This window comes from Sesamum indicum, linkage group LG10 (assembly GCF_000512975.1).
Source record: "Sesamum indicum cultivar Zhongzhi No. 13 linkage group LG10, S_indicum_v1.0, whole genome shotgun sequence".
NCBI classification, from domain to species: domain Eukaryota; kingdom Viridiplantae; phylum Streptophyta; class Magnoliopsida; order Lamiales; family Pedaliaceae; genus Sesamum; species Sesamum indicum.
Window position 1 is genome coordinate 9,381,809 of NC_026154.1, and position 19,616 is coordinate 9,401,424.

The following is a 19,616-nucleotide window of genomic DNA, read 5'->3' on the forward strand; positions in this document are numbered from 1 at the left end:
GGAAAAAGAGGTTCCTATGTCGAGAAACTTGGCGTAATGAGATCTCAATTATTAAGCATAGATGCCTAGTCTAGAATGGAAACCTAATTCCATGCCTTAGACTAAGGCCGGGAGATGATAGATGGAAGGACTGTATCCGTATGGACTCGGGAGCCTAAATGTTCACACGAAAAATCACCTAGTCCCTAGTGCCATTGACCGTTGCTAGACGACCACCTATGGTGACGGACTTTCTTGATTAAGGGTTAATCAAGAAATGTTAATTAAATTAGATTTAATTAATAATAGTGTTGAACACTAACCCAAGTCTAGCTGAAAGGTGAACCTAAAGAGTCACACACAAATCATCGAGAAAGAGTAAGGAATTAATCTGAAATTAATTCCCTAAGATATAAGTAATTGGATTACTCACACATGGGGGTCTATTGGATGGATAGCCAAGTTTAAATTAATTGGCTTGTATTTATTTAATTAATGAATTGGATTCCATTAATTAATAAGAGACAATTTGGACTTTTATTTAATTGGATTTAATACCTAGTGGACTCAATTAAATAAATCTTATTAAATTGAATTTAATTAAAATTCATTGGGCCTTGAATTTATTTTTCATAAAATAGGCTCGATGATTAAGACCCACTAGCAAAAATTAATGGAGGAAAAGTTGACCAAAGAATTGTATTTTTGAAAGTGTTAGCTTGGTCATATTCAAAGTCTTCTCTATTTCGAATGGATTGAAGAATTACCTTAAAGATAATAGAATGTATCTAGACACATTCTTGTTTATCTATTCAAAGTATATAAATATATTTTGTATGTGATTATTAGGGCAATAATTCATTACATAGTACAACACAAAAACCTTCCTCTTCCATCACCAAATTCGCCCGCCCCCTGCATTATTCTTGAAGTATAAGTTTTTCTTTGATCTTATAGAAATAAAATAGGGGTAAAATGCTTTTAACCCCATTTGTATCTAATTTGACAATGCTAAGGATAAATGCCTTTTTGGTCCTCAAATGTAATTACTAATGCGATTTTGGTTTTCAAAGTAATTTTAGTTCTCAAACTTTTACTTTTTTTTGGTATTTTTGGTCATTTCATTAACTTTACTGTTAAATTTAACAAAAATTCATTTAAAATAGAAAAACTTAACATAATGTTTGGTTTTGCTTTTAACTTGTTTTGGGGTATTTTGTGGAGATAGAGAGAGAAAAACAAAGATAAATAAGTATAAGTTAGAGATAGTGTGTATGTTTGGATTTGTTTTTTAAGATAATATAAAATAAATATGAGTATGTTTGATGTTGGGTAGTGGAGGCGAAAAGTACTTTCCATTATCAAATCATTTCTCTTTTATATATGTTTATATGTATATGTATGAAAATATATATTTATATGTATATGTATATGTATGAAAATATATATGTATACTTTTTAGACAAAAAATAATCAAAATAATGTTTCAGAACAATAAAAAATATTCCTAAAATTGGCAAAATAAAACAAGACAAACATAATGTATATTTTGGCCTATCTCAAAGATGGGCCAAAATCAAAACCAAACATAGTGTAATATTTTCCTTTTATTTTATGGTGTTTTAGGTTGTAATAAACCCATCACTTTGTTTTCTCTAGATTCTTACCAGAAACATATAAATCAGATATTAGAACTGCTGTTTCTGGGGTGGCAGAAGAGTACAGTAGAAGAAGAGAAAAGAATCGGCGAAAATGGTGGCTCGAAAATTCATCGTTGAACACGGCGGCTCCGCCTTCGACCTCGAATATGACACAGATGATGGCTTTGAAGTTCTCTACACTTAGCTCTACCCTTTTCTCTCTCTCTCTCTCTTATCATCGTTCTCAATCAATTCTCCGCTTTGTTTTGGTTGCTTTTCAGGTGTTGCAGTACCAGCTCTTCTCTCTGACCTCCATTCCTCCTGATCAACAAAAGGTCTCTTCTCTAAACCTTTTTACCCATTATTATTTTGTTTTTTTTTATGCAAGGTATGTTTATTTTGATCATTCTGCTGGATCAAAGAACAAAGAGGATTCTGTATATATCTTGTGTTGCATATTTCTTCCAGCATTTGTTTATCTCAAAATGTTTATATGTTCATTCTGCCTGGTCAAAGAACAATTTTGTGTGTTATTCGGCGCTCTGCCGTCTATACCCGGTGTTTGGTGATTTCAATAGCAATGACCAATTAGGAAAAATATTTTAAAGGATTAGTACACATGTTTTTAGTACATCACATTAATCAAGTGTTAGATTTTCCTAAGAACTGTAGGATGCATACAAATTTCTTGATTGCATTCCCTTTTGGTATCATTAGCAGTTACCCGAGTTGGGCTTAATGTCATTTGGCATTTGGCTCGATATCATTTGCACCAGTGCATGGACTCATCATGATTTGTGCTGGTGAATGGATTGTTTAATTCATGAGTACAAAAACTATTTAAATGATTCATATTCTAATGTGAGCATGAGTAGATAATGTTCTGCTTGAATTTAGTGGTGGGAGTTTTGATATGTAACTACAGATATTGGGAGGTGACGAAAATCGCATGTTACTGGATGATTCTGATCTCAACTTGATTTCTGAAAAGTTACGGGTGGTGTTAATTGATGAGGATGAAAAAGCCAAAGAAATGGAAACAACTACAGCTGATCTCATGACATCCGATGAAGAATTAGCTCGAATACTGCAGGTTTTTCTTTTAATTTTAAGTTGCTTCTTTGTATGTTTCTTTGCTTTGCTTGATCTAATCAATTTGTCAGCAAAATATGTCATAGTCATGTAAGTGGTGATTCACTGACAAACGCAGTTGAAGATAGTCTTAATAGGATTTAGAATATGAATTGCTACAGGATAGATTATATGAGGTTTGGGAAAGGAAAAAAGTAAAAATTGTCTGCCAATCTTATTTTAGATTAGCAGGTAACTTTTTCTCTACATGATTGTGGACCAGGTCTTTGGAAATACTAGATTCCTAGGCATATTTTTTAAAAGTTTTTCAACATATTTTTTACCACTGACTGAGGTTGAGTTAAAGTTTTAATCTCAAGCCATTTTCTTTTGAAGAAAAATACTAATTGTTGAGGGCCTGTGACAGTGTTGCACATGAAGTATAAGGTGGATAACAAGAATGTACTGAGCTGGAGGTTTTGGAGAAAGATTTCAACCCATACATTAGTTGCATTATATTCATTTCAAACTAGTAGCTGGTTTTATTTCCACTGTACCGTGGGGGGAAGTCATATTGGAAGTAATTCTGTGATTTTTAGATTCTGAATTTAACTCTATTAGCTAGAATCTAGATGAACATAAAGTTGTTCTATTTTTCTTATGTTGGATAATACTAAGGATATTCTGGCCTTGTTTTAGGCAGAAGAAGAAGCATTGATGATGCAACAGTTTGTAACAAGTGAAAATAGAGAGCAAGTTGAGCAGAGGATTCGACCTTATGTTGATCAAGTCTTAATGGTAATGATTTAGAATGTTTCATTTTCCTAATTTGGTCCTTGATTTCGTACAAGTTTATGGATCCTTGCTTATGTCTTTAATGCTGAGAAGAGAACAACGAGTGTCTCAAATTAAATGCTGAGGCAATGGTTCTAACTTATCATGTTAACCGGATTAGGACTTGAAATGCTTATGTGATTTGTTGGCATCTCTGGAATGTGAATAGTGGATAAAACTTTTAATTTCGGTATTCTCTTGAAGAAGATGGAAACACATTTGTTATTGTTGTTACATGGTGGTGGAACAGTACGAAGATCCACATCGACAGGAGGCAGCTCGAAAGACAGTACCGGTGGAAAAGCTTGAGGAAAAAGCAATGGTGGCATTGGCTAGGGTAAACGCTGCAATCTTCAACATCCAAGTCTATTCTTTTGACAAACCAAGTTCACAAACTACCTAGTTATGTGAATCAAATTCTTAATATCTTGTTTAAAACAAAAAGAGTTCGTATATCTTTGCATTTTGAACTATGACAAATGTTTTAGTTAGCTTTCACGAAATAATTCATCTTATCAAGTCATCAACTCTTACTACCTAAGAAGAGCTTGGAATTTTTGTTTTTCAAATTTTCTGGACTACAAATTTCTTTTTCTTAAACACTAGGTAAATCAACATTCCTTTCATCATATAACTATGTTTTTAGTACAGTAAAAACTCAAATTTGAAAGAACAACACCACTCAACCTGCACTGTTTGATTTGTCAAGTCTCTTCCAGTCACTTAGATCAATGCAGATGAACATAATGAGATTACATCTTATCGGCCCATGTGGTACGGCCCCTTGATTTATTAAGTGTTCAGAATGCAGTGCTGTTTATAGATCTTTGAGAATTACATATGGAAATACCAAATTTCCATGCCAAATCATTTGTTTTTGCTTCAACTTAACTTTCTCTCATACTATGAATGGGTGAGATCAAGATGGCACTAAATTTAGCTTATACTCATAATTTTGAACTCTTGAGAAAGTTTAAATCTTTATATTCTTCCCATTCATCCATAACGAATTTACCTTTTTGATTGGCATAGAGTTGCTTTGCAAAAAGTGAAATTTTGAGTATCCTTAGTGTTGTAGATTTAACTGTTGTTACATCAGTAATGTAAGTGAACGGGTACTTGTGGAAAGAATATTTTTTTTTAGGAAATGAAATATTACTTGTGGACTTCTCATAAAGAATCTAAGAGCATTCGGTTTAAGATAGACAGAGTATGATTTCTGTAAAGCTTAACTATATATTTAAGTGGACTCTTGGTTTTCTGTAAGTTTAATTATATATTGTCTCCGCAAAAATGGATTAGTTATGAGATGAAAGGAAGAGTTTTAGTAGGGGAAGAAAATCTAAGTAAATGACAAAGACTCCACAGGTACATAAAAAGCAGTTAGAACGAAAGGATTAGATAGAAAATAAATAAATCATCCCCTCCAGCTGATGATGAACAAGCAGAACTAAATCACATCATACTTCTGCTACTTTACCCGATTAAGATAAATAAACACATTTCTCTATCATGAAAACTAATTATGTAATGTTACTAGGATACGCATGGACTTCTATTCAAATACATGGAGATAGAGTCTTTAATAGTCATAAAGAATCTCAACCATACCTATCGATGATATGACAATGCTCAAAATAATGTATTTGGAATTTAATTGGGTACCATGACACACACATCAAGGGATAAACCCTTATGGGAGAATCTGTGTTGGAAGTCAAAGTTTCTCTTGGTAAAGAGAATTAATAGAGAAATCGAGTATTACTTGTGAGTTGGTCACTGCTTATATTTTTGCTTGAAGCATCTTTAAATGAAAACTGGGATTACTTATGGCAGCTTCTGTTAGATACCAAGGTCTCTCACGTGCTTATATACTCAGACTTGACAAGAAAGAGAATTGGTCTCTGTAAACAAAATAATATTTCCTGCTGGGTTAACATTTTTCCTTTTATTATTTCCTTCATGAGCTTCTTTTAAAAAGAAGTGAACATGTCAACGGTTTAGGAGAGATCTCTCACGGAGAAGTTATCAGGTTGATTAAATACCATCTGGGGAACTATTAATTTCTTCTTATCATTAGAAGTGGGGTCTTAGACTCTTATGTAGGCCAGTGTCTGCTAACCAGCTATTCTGATGAAATTAGTCAATGTATTATAGATAGGTGAATTTTTCTGAAATGGATGATTGTGAGGCCTGATCTAGGCTGGAATGACCATGGAGAAGGTGAGGTGGCAATGGGATGTAAGAGTGTTCACTCTTTAATTTTTCAGTCAGTGTTGATAATGTTTAAGCTATCTTTCTTGTTTTCACGTGTGAAGATGAGAGTGTCGTGAATGATCTGTTTGTACATTTATCTCCATCATATTGATGGGATATCCAAAAGGGGCTGAGTTTTTCTTGCGCACCCCTTATGGGCAGTGGTCACGACTTATTAATGTTGGAGACAGGTTTTGTGATTGATAATAATGAGCAAAGAAGTTAAAATATTTATGAAATCAGTCTGGGCAGGGCTGCAAACGTTTTGTTTGATGTTGTAGAAAGTAGAACGGGTCTGAAAGTAGTATTTACTTTTGATACTTTTAATTAGTCAGAATGAGGGAAATAAAGTTTTCCATTGCTGGCTCTATGGAGGTCAGTTGCTCTTATGAAAGTATCATCCCTGGATAGGTATTATCTGGTCAGGGAGCTATTATCTCTTGATAACCTTAAAATAGAGGAAGAGTTGTGCTGGATAGGTACTGATATGGGGTAGTGATGCTACTGGGTAAGGCTGCAGATTGGCAAAACAAAGAAACAAAGATTTTCTTCCACATTTGCTTTTATCATTCTCATTTCCCCTATTAATTGGGATTCCTGTACAGATATGGAAGGACGACACCTATTTGGTTCGAAAGAACAGATCTTTTAGTTTACAGGACTGAGTGCTTCACATATTCTTGATAAGAGCAATGTTACTCTTGGGTTGGTCCTCTTCTTTATATTTTCATATTTAATTTCGGCCTGATGTACATCCTACTATCATGGCAGATGATTATTGTGAGAATGATGATCTGAAAATTCAGAAAAGACACAGAACATGTTGCTATAAGATCCAAATTATATATTTTTTTCTCCTTTTGTTTGTATTATTTTCATGCCAATTGGCATTTCTCACAGTTTTCTGCTTTGAATTAGGAGGGAAATCTCAAACCAGCGAAAGATGAACTTGATCATGCATTCCTGTTGCAATTGCTTCTCTGGTTTAAGCAGTCATTCAGGTCCAAATCCACCATGTTTTGGTTAATTATGAATGAGCATTTGCTTAAATCTTTCTAGAAGACTATTATATTCTTTAATGCTTTTGCAATGCAATTTATTGTCCACACAATTGTTCTTTGATGAACATATGTATTTGGAATGGAAGATTCATCTTTTGCAGCACAATATCCTACCTGCTTAATGGAAAAATTTTAGCAAATAATTTATGAAAGAATAGCATATAATCTCTTATATGCCTGTTAGGTCAACTCAGCAATTATAGAGTGCTGTCTGGTAATGGTTGCCATATTGAGAAAGATGATATTGATGCTTGAACTATTTTTGTTTGAGACACAATATATCAACAACATCATAAGTATTGAAGAAGAAAATGAGTAAAAACTTGTATATATAGGGAGGTTAGTGCTGCATAGGAAAACAAACGACCAAGAAGAAAGGTAGAAAATTGCAATTGTCTTCAAGTTTCTTACCTGGGAAATTGTCTCTGATTAGATGATAATCATTTGAGAAATGCAGTCGTTGCCTCTGTGCATGCTTTAATCTCGATGTGTGAGCTAGTGCTTCTCCTGATTGTACTTATAAGAGGAAGTCTGTTTAATAGATTTGCTGAGAACGAAAATACCTTTTGCAGAACATCCATAATAGTAATAGGAAAATGCATACTTGGGGGAAAATTTCTTTCTTATTTATTCTTTGTTAATATTACTCATCTACTTTCTATGGTATCTGAGCTTCGGTAACTGACAAGCAAAAATATGTGGACATTCCACGTTCATGGCCTTAGGTGGGTGAATGCACCTCCTTGTGATAGTTGCAATAATGACACAATCAATCAGGGCATGGGAGTTGCAAATCATTCAGAATCACTTTATGGGGCATCTCGCGTTGAACTTTACTGGTACAGTTTACTGCTAAGTTTTACAGTTGTTTTATCTTTTATCAACTGTTGTACTTTGTCTTTGGCATTTGGTAAGTTCCTTCTGCAACTCGCTATTTCATTGCTAATACACAATGACTTTTGTTATTTCTTCTTACTAAGCTTTGAGTAGCACGAGCTTGGTGAATGACACGGATGCACTACAAAGCTTAATGAATCTTACTTGGTGTCAGTTAATTGTAACCTTCACTAATCAAGATGATTTTACACAAGCCTCACATGTTTTCTGACATATGCATGCTCTGATTTTCCATCAAAATTTACATTCTCATATGCAGCACACAACATCGATGTTTACTGAGATGATTAATTTTACTACTATCCATGGGAACTGGAATATACTTTGTATCTGAGTAAACATGGAGGCAATATGAAGAATGCGTGAAACGAGCACGAATCTCTGTCTCATAAAAATTTGATGGTGATGATGCCCTTGTTCAAAGTTGTGGTATCCATGATTTTATCAGTTGTATTGATATATATATATATATATATGTATAATTAGAAGACGTGGACAAATGATGTAATTAGTAAAATTATAGAATAATATAAATGTCAGAAAATGGTACTTACTGTTACATATAAAAACTCTTATTTTATCAAACATTGATAAATTAATCATAAAGTTATACTGGCTTAAGGGATTAAGACGTAAAAATCAAACAAATTCTAGAATCACATAATCCTTTATAGTTTTTCAATAAGATGATTCACGTGACAAGAAGAAAATAGCTACTTTACGCTTTTTGCATATCCAACTCTTGTTGTACGCTTCTTGACTGACTCATCTTGAGTTGTTAAAATACACATAGACTTGGGGACGTTGTAAGGCCAACACCAAGTTATATTTAACTTCAATTTCAGATGTCAAATATTAGATTCCTATATTTATTAGTTACTTGAAATGTATTTTATATAGCCCAAGAATACATACATAATCAAAAGAAAATTGATTCTGTTTTGGGGCTCAAAATGATCTCCATCATCACTCCTATAATAAGCATGTGGAGATATTATATGTAGTGACAACTTTCCATGGCCGATTACCAAATTCTGCATAAAATTCTCATTATGGATTTTTTTCTTACCATGGCTCTAGGATGGAAAAACATCATTTTCAGTAGAAAATTCTGTTTGTACGGGCAGGAATGAATGTTCTCAATTTAACAGCGGTAACCATGGTTGGTTTGTATCATGAGTTGCAGAGTAAATGTTATTGCCTTCAAATTGTGACATGCCATGACTTGGCTAGCTTTCTTTATGCCTTCTTCTGACTCCCCCGTCGTCATCGTCTTCGTATCATCAGCTTCACCATATCATCATCTGTAGTTTTTTTGCACTATCCTTGTGATTGCTTGAAGTAGGTAAAATTTGTTCATCCTTTCCGTTCAATGAGATTTTTGCACTCTTGCCCTTGAACAGTACTTGTTCAGCATTTTTTTGGATGAAATTCGGTTGCCTTTTTCTTTGTATGATTTCTTAATTGACCAATGAGACAACTGAAAAGAGGTCCATCATCTTCATCATTGTTTACACTTTCATCACCTGTCCCTTCAGTATGTTGAATGCTTTTGTGTAACCACTTTACATTTGCAACAACTGCATCTTTATTTCCCATGTTGAGTCATCCAACATGTGATCATGAAAAATATGGTTCAAACTAATTGAGTTATAATGTACATAGAGTTTTTTACTCTTGCGTAGTTTTGAATTATGAAAAAATTGCAGAATCTGGTATAAATCAATGGTCAAGTGCTCCAATTTCTTTCAACCTTGATATGCCACATGTTTGAAAGAGAACTTGAACAACTATCTTTTGAAGGTTGGGTGCTTCATTGTCATTATTATACCATAACTGAGCTAAAATCTGAAAAGTTGATTTAAAGATCATGCGTATCAATCAAAAAAGAATGTGTAGAAATAATTAAAAAGATTTTTAAATTGAGTTGACACCTGAAAGCGAGTTAAATACTTCAGTCTTACAACTGGAGTTCCAATTTTCTCAAGGTATCAACAAAAAGTTCCATTTATAATTGGTATATACATATATATATGCATACTTAATTTCCTTAGGATCACCAAAGATTTTATGTATCATATCAAAATTAACTGAAAAGAAAAACTAATCATACTAAAAGATGTAACAAACTTGTACCTCATTGATTGTATTAGATCGTACAGCTAAGCTTGGTAAAACCGGATAGGTGATCAAATATTGAAGGAATGAGCTGAAGAAAAAGTTAAGAAACAAACATCAAAGGCACTCGAAGTTGATTTACCAAAATAATACCTTATATTAGTGCAAGAAAAATAGCGGATATGGACACCTATTAATAATCCCAAGCACTCCTCCCACTTTGTCACTTGCTTTATTGCTATAGTTGCAAAAGAATCTACCTCTTATTATCATCTCATACACCTTTATAGCTTCATATTACATAATTGCCTTATAGCAAATCTCGTGATACGTCTCCAAAATATTTTTATCTTTAGATAAATTTTGATTAGATTCACAACCTTGTTGCCATCGTATACAAAACTAGCCATTCATTTATCTCGCTAATATTTGCTGCGTACAGTGAGCAAAACAAACACCTTCTTTTCTGTATATTAGCGCTTCCCTGCATGGTTGAAAGATCTTTTATTGTCTATCACAACATGTAAAACATTGCCTCCACTTTCTTCTACCACTTAATCCATAAGACAAGAACTGGAGATTGCACTTTTTTGTTTGTTTATACAATCAATGGAGATTGACAAATTCTGCTTCTGTCACAATAAATCGTGAAATTTATGACATGTCTTGTTCTGGTGCCTTATCTATTGTGCAATGAAAGGTGCCCATTTAAATTTTATAGTGTCATACTTCTTAAGTTCCTTAACCACTTCATTCAAGTTCATACCACTAATTTTATAACCAAAAGACTCTTCAACCCTAGGTTCCACCTCTGCAAGGATCAAGTATTGATTACATATAGAGATCTTGTAAAGCATTAAAAATAGAGAACTTGGGCACAACTATACCTACTTTTTTTGCATTCATTTTACACATTTTTTTGTGCATTTCAATATTTTATTTCATCCGAAAAGTTCGTGGAACTGAATGTTTTATTCCTGGAGTTGACCCTTTAAAGATTCTCTGTGTGACTATAGATCAACAAGAACTTAAATTAGTAGTTCGCAAAATATTTTCATAGGTTCTTCAAAAAACAAACTAGTTTAATTTGGAATATGTACTAGGGTTACGAAATACTCCTCTGTTAGCATTTTGATTTCTTTCTTCTTCAATGTGTGCCATGTAATCATCTGCATGAGGTGCTTTGCTCTACTGCTGACATGTCCAGGTCGTGGACATCTTCTTCATCATCTCCTACTATTAATATGAACATCAATTTTCTAGATCTTCCTCTCCCACCTAACAGCAAGGAGTAGCATGTTTCAACCCAATATACAGCTTTAGAGCCATTAGTTGCATGTACCATTATTCAACAAAAACCATTTAGTAATATTTCATAAGCACTAAATATATATTAAAGCTCCTAACATTATATACCACCTTATTGAGTTGATTATCTTCAATTTTTTATGATTTTGTTAGACTATTGAGCTATTAGGGGGAAAAAGATATGGTCGTTACGTAAATGCTAGTTTAAATTCAAGATTCAATTTGTCAAAATGATATAATTGAAGATGAAATGTGCATTTGCGTTTCTGTAGTGTAGATAAAATCGTGGTTTATTAAAAAATAAACAAATATAATAGAAAATTGAAAACTATGACTAATTTGCAGTTTTGCACTTAAAACAAACAGTATAAGAGTATCTTGTTTATACTTGGTATTTCGACTAGGAAGTAGTGTGACAACCTATCTCCACTACCTCCACACATCCAGTGTAGAATTCCATGTCAAAAGCTGTACGCAATGCACAGAACTCGGAATTATCACACAACCTTGGACTGTAGCACTAAAACTTTTATTTGTTATCTCCAGATAATGGGTATAGAGATGTCCCTTCACTACAACAGAAACAAGAAAAGTGAAAAGACTATAGGATAAAACGGCCACATAACAATAAAAATCTCAAGTAGACACATATCTCGCCAGCCTTACTGATGTTGTGAATGATGAATAGCTATCACAAGACACATTGCACTCAGAATTAATGAATTTCTCTCTGAACCGTCATCTGGTGGAAACAAGCTCAAGATGGGCAGTGATGTACTTTGAAACTATGACTAAAATTATGATTTCACTGATGTTGCTTAGATTTTGCAGATGAAGTCATTGGATAAGAAAATTCTAGGGCGGAATTCTTAGTTGTATTGCAAAAGATCAATTACAAATCTTTGTTGTGAGTGCACAAAAATTACACTTAGAAAAAGCAATCAAAGAGTACTGCATAAAGAAAAGCTGCAAAGAGGCAAATGTGTCTTGGGGTTTGTTCAAAAAAGAATTAGTAACTATTTGTCATCATGCAAAGATGTGCTTCTTCTTGCTCTTCCTTACTAATAAAGCAGGAATTGAACTGAGATTTGTAAAGGCTGCAAATAAAGGAGAATGGAGGAATCGTGAGGGTTAACATGTCATATGTCTGTTAAAATGAAAAGGTCAGAAATCTTGAAAGCCAGTACATCAAACAACTATAATACAGCTGGATGTCAAATAATATGATGTGGTTCATTGTTTTTGCTCTGCCTAATTTGTGAAGTCTTGCCTGTTCTTCCGTCTGCTGTCTGCCATATCTTCCATGAGCTGAATGTGATAGAGTGTCCATGTTTTAGAGAGAGAGAGAGAGAGAGGAGAAGAGAGTACAACCTTTTCCAGTCATCCTTATTTACCCCAAGATATCTCATGCTCACTGGACAAATGTTTGTTTTCAATCAACAGTTCCAAATGTACAAATGATATATATGACCGTTCAATGTTAAATCCAGAGTTCATTGCTGCATAGGTGGCTCTAAAGTGCTCTAGGTGTTGACTGAAGGATTTGATTGAAAATTTTACCAACTCTAAAGTGCTCGTGGTCACTGGACGATCGTGTGATTCCCACCAACAGTTCCAAAAGCATAGACGATATATATGACCACTCGATATCAAAATCAGAGTTCTTTCTACACAGGTTCTAAAGTGCTCTAGCTCTTGACGGAAGGATTTGTTTTGAATAGTTTTACGGACTCTCAAATGGTTGGGGATTGCTCTGTTTTCTCCTTCTGGGGTTTTTTTATGTGCGAAGCATCCACAACAAACTTTTGTCAATGATGAAGCTGCTACTATTCTTTATTTTTTCAGATTTCTTCCTCCGCTCACAAAGAAAGGGTAATGTTTGATATTGGACAAAATTTCACTTATTTGACACCATTTCCAACTTCTGCAGCTGCAAGTCATGCTCAAATGTAACCCGCTTCCCTAGATACAATGACCCACTGAAGGTATGATATTTCATGGGGCTGAAAAGGTTCTGAATCTTTAATTTGTTAACACATTTTTCTTTTCAGCTTCTGGAAACAAGAAAGGGCCGCTGTGGGGAGTGGGCTAATTGCTTCACACTATACTGTCGAGCTTTTGGCTATGAATCTCGGTTGGTATGTCCCTTTTGTAAAGATTCCTTGTTGTCTTCTGGATAAGAGTGTTTTCTTTTTTATGGGTGTAAACATTTGTTGATGTAATGATTGAAATATGTAGAAGATATCTACACATATATGATTATATATAAAATATAATAACTAGATATATGAAAGTTATGGCTTTTCTAAAATATTTGGAGTGAAGGGAGGATTCCTCTTGGGTGAATTCTATCTGAAAAAGCTTTACCAAATTTGGTTTGGTTGCTTGAGAATGAAAAAGTTTTCCGAGGTATGGAACCTAATATTACCTCAAATTTTTCATATTTCATAATCTCCATTGAACTTTATGTAAATTTTGTAAATTTTCCGAGTTTTCTTTGGGCACTGTGTTATGTCAAGTTCTTTGTTCTGACAAACTGTCGGAAGAGATTGCTAAAATGCTTCTAATGTTCTCTTAATCATTTCTAGATCTTGGACTTCACGGATCATGTTTGGACAGAGTGCTTCTCACCATATCTGGGAAGGTAAAATTTAACCCATTGCTGCTACTTCAATTTACAATTTATGCCCACACTATTCAAGCATCAGAATGTTCTATTCATGGGATAAACAATATGCAGATGGATGCATCTTGATCCTTGTGAAGGAATACATGATAATCCCCTCCTGTATGAGAAAGGGTAAGTATCTTGACTGACAGCAGTATCTTTCAATAAAATCTTCATGATCTTGGATTATACGACATGCTGTTTAATGATTTGTATTACCAATCGTATATAAATGTGATTGTCGCCATCTTAACTTGATTTTTAATTTTTCTTTGCAGCTGGAAAAAAAATTTGGACTATGTAATTGCTGTATCTAGAGATGGAGTTTGTGATGTCACTAAACGTTACACAAGAAAGTGGCATGAGGTACTACTATTTTAAGCTTCTGATTTAGCACTACTCTTCCCTTTACGTTTGAAACCCTACTTGTAAATTTAGACTTCAGAGATATTTTTATTGCAGGTTTTGTCTAGACGAGTCATAACTACTGAGCCTGCCTTGGCGAGTATACTTTCTGATATCACAAGAGAATGTCGTAAAAACTTCGTCTCTGAGATGCTCTTAAAGCTTGATGAACGAGACAAGAGTGAGGTGGAAGAGCTTGAGAGGAACTTGTTTTCTAGAGATGATGCTGCAATCTCACTTCCTGGAAGACAAAGTGGGAATAAAGAATGGCGCATATCAAGATCAGAATTTGGTTCTGACAACCATTGTTCTATAAGTTCTTCATCTTGTCCAGTTCGCAGATGTGTAGATGAGCATGTAACAAAAATATATGATGCATTTTTTCCTGTCATTAATCAATTTGTTGAGCAAACATATGATAAATATAGAGCAACAGAAGTTCTTGAGAACTTCAAGAGGATTTTGATCAGTCTAAGGAATTCTCCTTTCAAAACTAGGAGAACTACCATAAATGCTGTGTCAACTGATTTGTTGTCCAGTAAGATGCTTCCCGCTTTTGGACAACTGTTTGATGCCCTCTCGTTAAAGACTGAGATTGGCGTTGATGGGACAACTGATATATGCCTAGCTTCAGACCCTGTAAAAACGTCCTTGGCACTCCCTGTTGTCTTTCATGCGCTTGATGACTTGATCCATAATCTGAACAAGTGTGAGAAGTTGAACAAAGAAACTCCATCTTGGCCACTTCTGAAGTTAAATAGAATATGTTGTGGTTTTGTGCTTGGAAGCGGCGAGGAGCTTCCTTTTGGAATAGTAAGGAGCTTTTAACTGTACTCTTTGATTTCGGTTTCTACAATTCTGTTCCCAACAATATTTGTTTTTGTGTTTTTTTATTGTTGTTTGGAGTAAATCAGGTCACGTCTGCTTTCGATGGAACTCGGATGTCAAAGTGGGAAGAACCAAATGGTGCTACAGGTATTTGAAGCATTCTCTTGATATCCTTGGATAGATGGAATCTTTTTCTCTAAACATTTTCCTCTAACTTTCTAGGCTATAAAATATTAAGTGGGGTGCTGGGGGGATTTTGCTATCTTCAAAATGGCCTTATTTTTATGTTTTTTAAAATAGCATTGGGGACTGAGTTTCCACTGGTCAGTCCATGATACAAACATAGCCACTTTATGTTGTAATATATGTTTGGATGAGAATTTGGTGGTACTGTCCTTGAATTGAAAATTATTGTGTGAGAGAATAAAGTCAACCATATCAAGATGGATAGTAGTAACATCTAATTGAATACATATTGTGGAATCTGTAGACAATGACTTTATGATCGCTGTTGTTGAACTCTTTCAACACAAGTAATTTGAAGGGTGGGAACTATCTTAATGATGGATCAAATACGTCTTGCTGTGTTTCATAATACAATTGTTTATATTTAAAATTTGACCTTTATTTAAATGAAGTTCAAACTCGATAAACAAACCTTAAAAATTGCATGTGACTTGAAAAGGAGATTGGGTTCCATCTCATTCATAACATAAATGACGAATTTGTGTTGGAACTTCTCTGTTTGCTTAATTATCCAGCTTAGGATATTCTGTTTGACGAGGGACTTTCTAAAATTCATGAAAAATAAGGGGTGTGATCCATCATACTCTTAATGAACTGCCACCCTTCTATTTGGGCTCATATTTCCATTTCCAGATACAAACTTCTGCAAAGTCATTTGTCTAAGATTCCAGATGATATTGTTTGCTAAGCTTAATGCTCTGGATTTAAGAATGTTATATAAGGTTGTCCTCCCTACACTCTGCCCTATGTCAAAGAAGGTAGACCCACATGCCCATAGAATGTCAGATTGGTATATACTTGTTTCACCGACTCAACTTACACACATCATCTAACGATGAAGTTTTGACTGAATATATATACATTATATAACAGAGAAGTTTGGTTTTTGTAGGATGTTGGATCATTTATAAGGTGTCTGATAACCGGATGTATGAGCTAGTTTCTTATGAATTAATGTCAGCCAATGATGCTCCAGAGAGAGATCCAATAGACTGGTATGGTATTTCTGAATTCTTTTAATGCTTCCGGTTGTGTGTTCTGTGCTACTTCTAGCAACATGCATGTGGATAAATTGTGACATTTGCATTTTTCTGATTTTTTGCCAGTGTGGTATTCTTGTTCTTTCCTTTTCGTTTTGTGGGTGAGAATGTCAAAGGGATGTCATTTCTGATCAGAAGACTTAGAAGAGGCAATACAGCTGGTAGCTTAGGAAAGAGAGAAAGTTAACATAAGCATGCATTTGAATAGATGACCATCTCATTATTCTTCTGGGGTCATGTTCTTTTATATTAGTTCCATATTCTAGCCCTACAAATATTTCTTAGTTTGAATGGTCCAGAGCATGAGGAGCAGAAACAGCAGTAGAAGCCATGTTAACTCTATATTGTCGGACATTGTGGCAGGCCTTTTGATTGTAAGATATAATGCAATGTTTGAGGGAGTTATGGTTGCCCCAGAATTCGATGAGTTGCTTCCAGTCAAAAAATTCAATTTAATTGAGCAATTTTTTTTTCCCCAATAATTGTTTTAGGTGGGTGGCTTTTCCTTGATTTCAATAACATTAATTTGCGTGCTGTCTTGTACTTTTGCCAATTGTTGTGCGAAGAGTTGGGAATTTCTGAAGAATCGTGTCCTCTGCTTGCTCCTCCACAAGGGCATTGCTGAAAACTGTCAAACGGATTAAGGGGCACAAAAAATGCCCTACACATCATCTAGGGGTATTGCATAAATACACACTCTACAGAATGAAAAACTATTTTTTGTCTTTGTTATGGTCATCACTCTATAAAATACTTGTAACATGTGTCTGTCTATGTGTATACATATATGTGTTATGTGCTTGTATTTTTATATCAAATTTCTTTGGAAGAATGTTAAGTGGTGAGTCATTATTCCCATAGGATCATTGAAGGAAGTGAAGATGGAGGCTCCAGTTGGCGTATTTTGGATAAGCAAACTTCTCAGAAATTTGACAAACGCTTCCAGCGAAAAACATTTGCAGTCAAGTCTCCATCATTTTTGGCCAATGCGTTCAGGTAAAAGTTCACTCCTAGAAGCTTGCATCATGATGCACTGATGATTTAATCAATTTTCATAAATTACAATAACTGCAGGTTTAGGTTTCTAGCAGTCAGAGATGTAATATCAAATTCACGGTTTCAAATAGGTAGCATCGACCTTTATGCCAAGACAGATGGTCTCCAAGTATGAACTACAGCTTATTGCTTTTCCATCAGAAACCAAAGAATTCCAAGGAACCAAATTTCCTGCTTGGCATGCTTGTTTCGTTGGTGTCTGTATTGCAGCCTTAAACACAATTTTATTTCCAGTAGTTCTCTGCTCGAGGAAACAATTTATTCCCTACGGGGTGCATTTCCATGAGGTGGAGGATGCTGGTGGTTTTAGTTTAACCACCAACTCGTTCAGGAACTTGTTTGTGGCTGACTCGGATATCGATGTCCACCTCATTCTCACTGCTATTGCTTGTTTGTATTCTCTACCTGTACAAGGGAAGAGTAGAAAGATTTAAAACAGTGTTGTGATGTTGCCAATAGATTCTGCAGTTTGCAGTTGTGGACTTGTATGTAGATTGCTGCACTTTGAACCTTCTGAGTGATATATAATTTACAAGATCTTTGATCATTTGTTCCCCTGTCCAAGAGTAGATATCCTTTGTGGTTTCATAATAGGAAACTAGTACATAACAAAGTTCTTCTATAAGTCAGGTCCTAGAGAATGTTTGGCTGAGTTTATTGAAACATTAATATATACAATAGATTTTCTGACAAAGTGATAATAATTGTTTTAATTGATCAATAGACCATTGTGCTTTAATTCAAGAAATTCAACTTATGATTTCTATAGATTGGTGAAGTGTATTTCTCAGCAAATTTTCTCAAGAAATCATTTCAGGTTAAGGTGATTGATCGATTCTTATTCTTTGGAACAATTTTTCACCAATCTAAGGCACTGCATACCTCAACTTTTGTTCATAAATGCATTCAATTATGCCTAAAGCTTTTTCTATGTTTCTCATCCATTCTTCTGCTTCTATAGGATCAGTTATACTTGCAAATAGCTTTGTACCATGTCTCTCTACTACTTCACAATTATTAGCAATGACTACATCTTGTGGTTGCGGTTGTAGGTGTGGAGCCATCCCTTGTATAGATTTTAGGAATTGTTGCATAAAAAAGTATTTATATATGGTTGTGAGATGTTTCTATTTTGGGCTTTTAATATCTGACATTTAGATGCATGATCATGACCCTGTACATACTTTAATGACTCATTTGGGCCAATAGTGTTTTCACTTGACTCTTCCATCATCCATGAAATGCACACATGTAATTATATTCATAATACATACATATATATTTTATGTATAATACAACAATTCAACCAATACTTCCTAGAGAATGTAATATGTGCCATAATATAATTGAATATAGCACCCTCCTAACGGCACTACAACAACATATCACCTAAGTATCACACTTTAAATAAATCATGTCATATATATGCAAATATTTCAGTAATTGTTGAATGTACACCTAATAATAGTCAAAACAATCACAATAAACTTCCCATCTACAAGATTATATGTATGTATATATATATATACCAAATACAACAAAATAAAATTTTCATAATTAGTTCACATGCCATCCTCATTTTTATTATTCATATTTATATATCCCTGAAATGTGATTTCTATTTTAATTGGCTAGTGAGAAGAAAATTGCATACTGGCCCAACCTGACTGGAATGCAAATCTCGGACCTAACATTCGATGAGTAGGGACAACAAGATCTATACCTGAAAAATATGAGTAGAGGAATGAGCTTGAAACTTAGTAAGTAAACCGAGACTACCTATACATGTAAATTAAATATAGTTTAGACAAGACAAAGCAAGCAACATATATAAATATAATCAATTTATTTCCAATACGATTAACCTTATTTCATAATGCAATTATCACATGATAAAGACAATCAATTAAACTCCTCTTTTCCTATTTTGCTTACAAGAGGGTAATATAGTGTGTTTTTTCCAGCAACTCAACCTCAGTTTTCATTAGTTAATGTTTTAGTGAAACCTCGTGACATGCTGCACAGGCTCATCAATATTGTCTCGTATTATAGTTCTTTCGTTTTGCATCAAAACTCTTTCGTTTTGCATAATAGCTCTTTTTATTACGCATTGTAGCTATTTTCATTTTATTTTGCCACACAGGCTGTTCAAGATGGTCAAAGGATATTCATATAATACTTATGTAGTTTTTTTACCATCGCTCCATGT

General features: G+C 34.2%; 1 protein-coding gene across 3 annotated transcripts; it reads left to right on the forward strand.

Moving 5' to 3' along the window:
- On the forward strand, nt 1,624-17,958 carry LOC105172275 (peptide-N(4)-(N-acetyl-beta-glucosaminyl)asparagine amidase). 3 transcript variants are annotated; one of them, XM_011093652.2, is made up of 17 exons: nt 1,626-1,809; nt 1,901-1,954; nt 2,545-2,712; nt 3,390-3,488; nt 3,775-3,861; nt 6,699-6,781; nt 7,567-7,680; nt 13,095-13,149; nt 13,216-13,302; nt 13,753-13,808; nt 13,905-13,964; nt 14,111-14,198; nt 14,295-15,050; nt 15,152-15,212; nt 16,204-16,306; nt 17,213-17,347; nt 17,479-17,958. In XM_011093652.2, exons 1-17 carry the CDS (start codon nt 1,732-1,734, stop codon nt 17,480-17,482), a joined length of 2,088 nt encoding a protein of 695 aa, XP_011091954.1. In that variant the 5' UTR covers nt 1,626-1,731; the 3' UTR covers nt 17,483-17,958. The 3 variants fall into 3 exon arrangements, with proteins under 3 accessions (XP_011091955.1, XP_011091954.1, XP_011091953.1); XM_011093651.2 differs by having other exon boundaries at nt 1,628-1,809; nt 17,426-17,551; XM_011093653.2 differs by lacking the exons at nt 16,204-16,306; nt 17,213-17,347; nt 17,479-17,958 and having other exon boundaries at nt 1,624-1,809; nt 15,144-15,212.

Coding starts and splice junctions, on each gene's coding strand:
- LOC105172275 (XM_011093651.2), top strand. CDS start 1,732: ATGGTGGCTCGAAAATTCATCGTTGAACACGGCGGCTCCGCCTTCGAC. Junction 1,955..2,544: donor TTCCTCCTGATCAACAAAAG/GTCTCTTCTCTA, acceptor ATGTAACTACAG/ATATTGGGAGGTGACGAAAA. Junction 13,150..13,215: donor GATACAATGACCCACTGAAG/GTATGATATTTC, acceptor TTTTCTTTTCAG/CTTCTGGAAACAAGAAAGGG.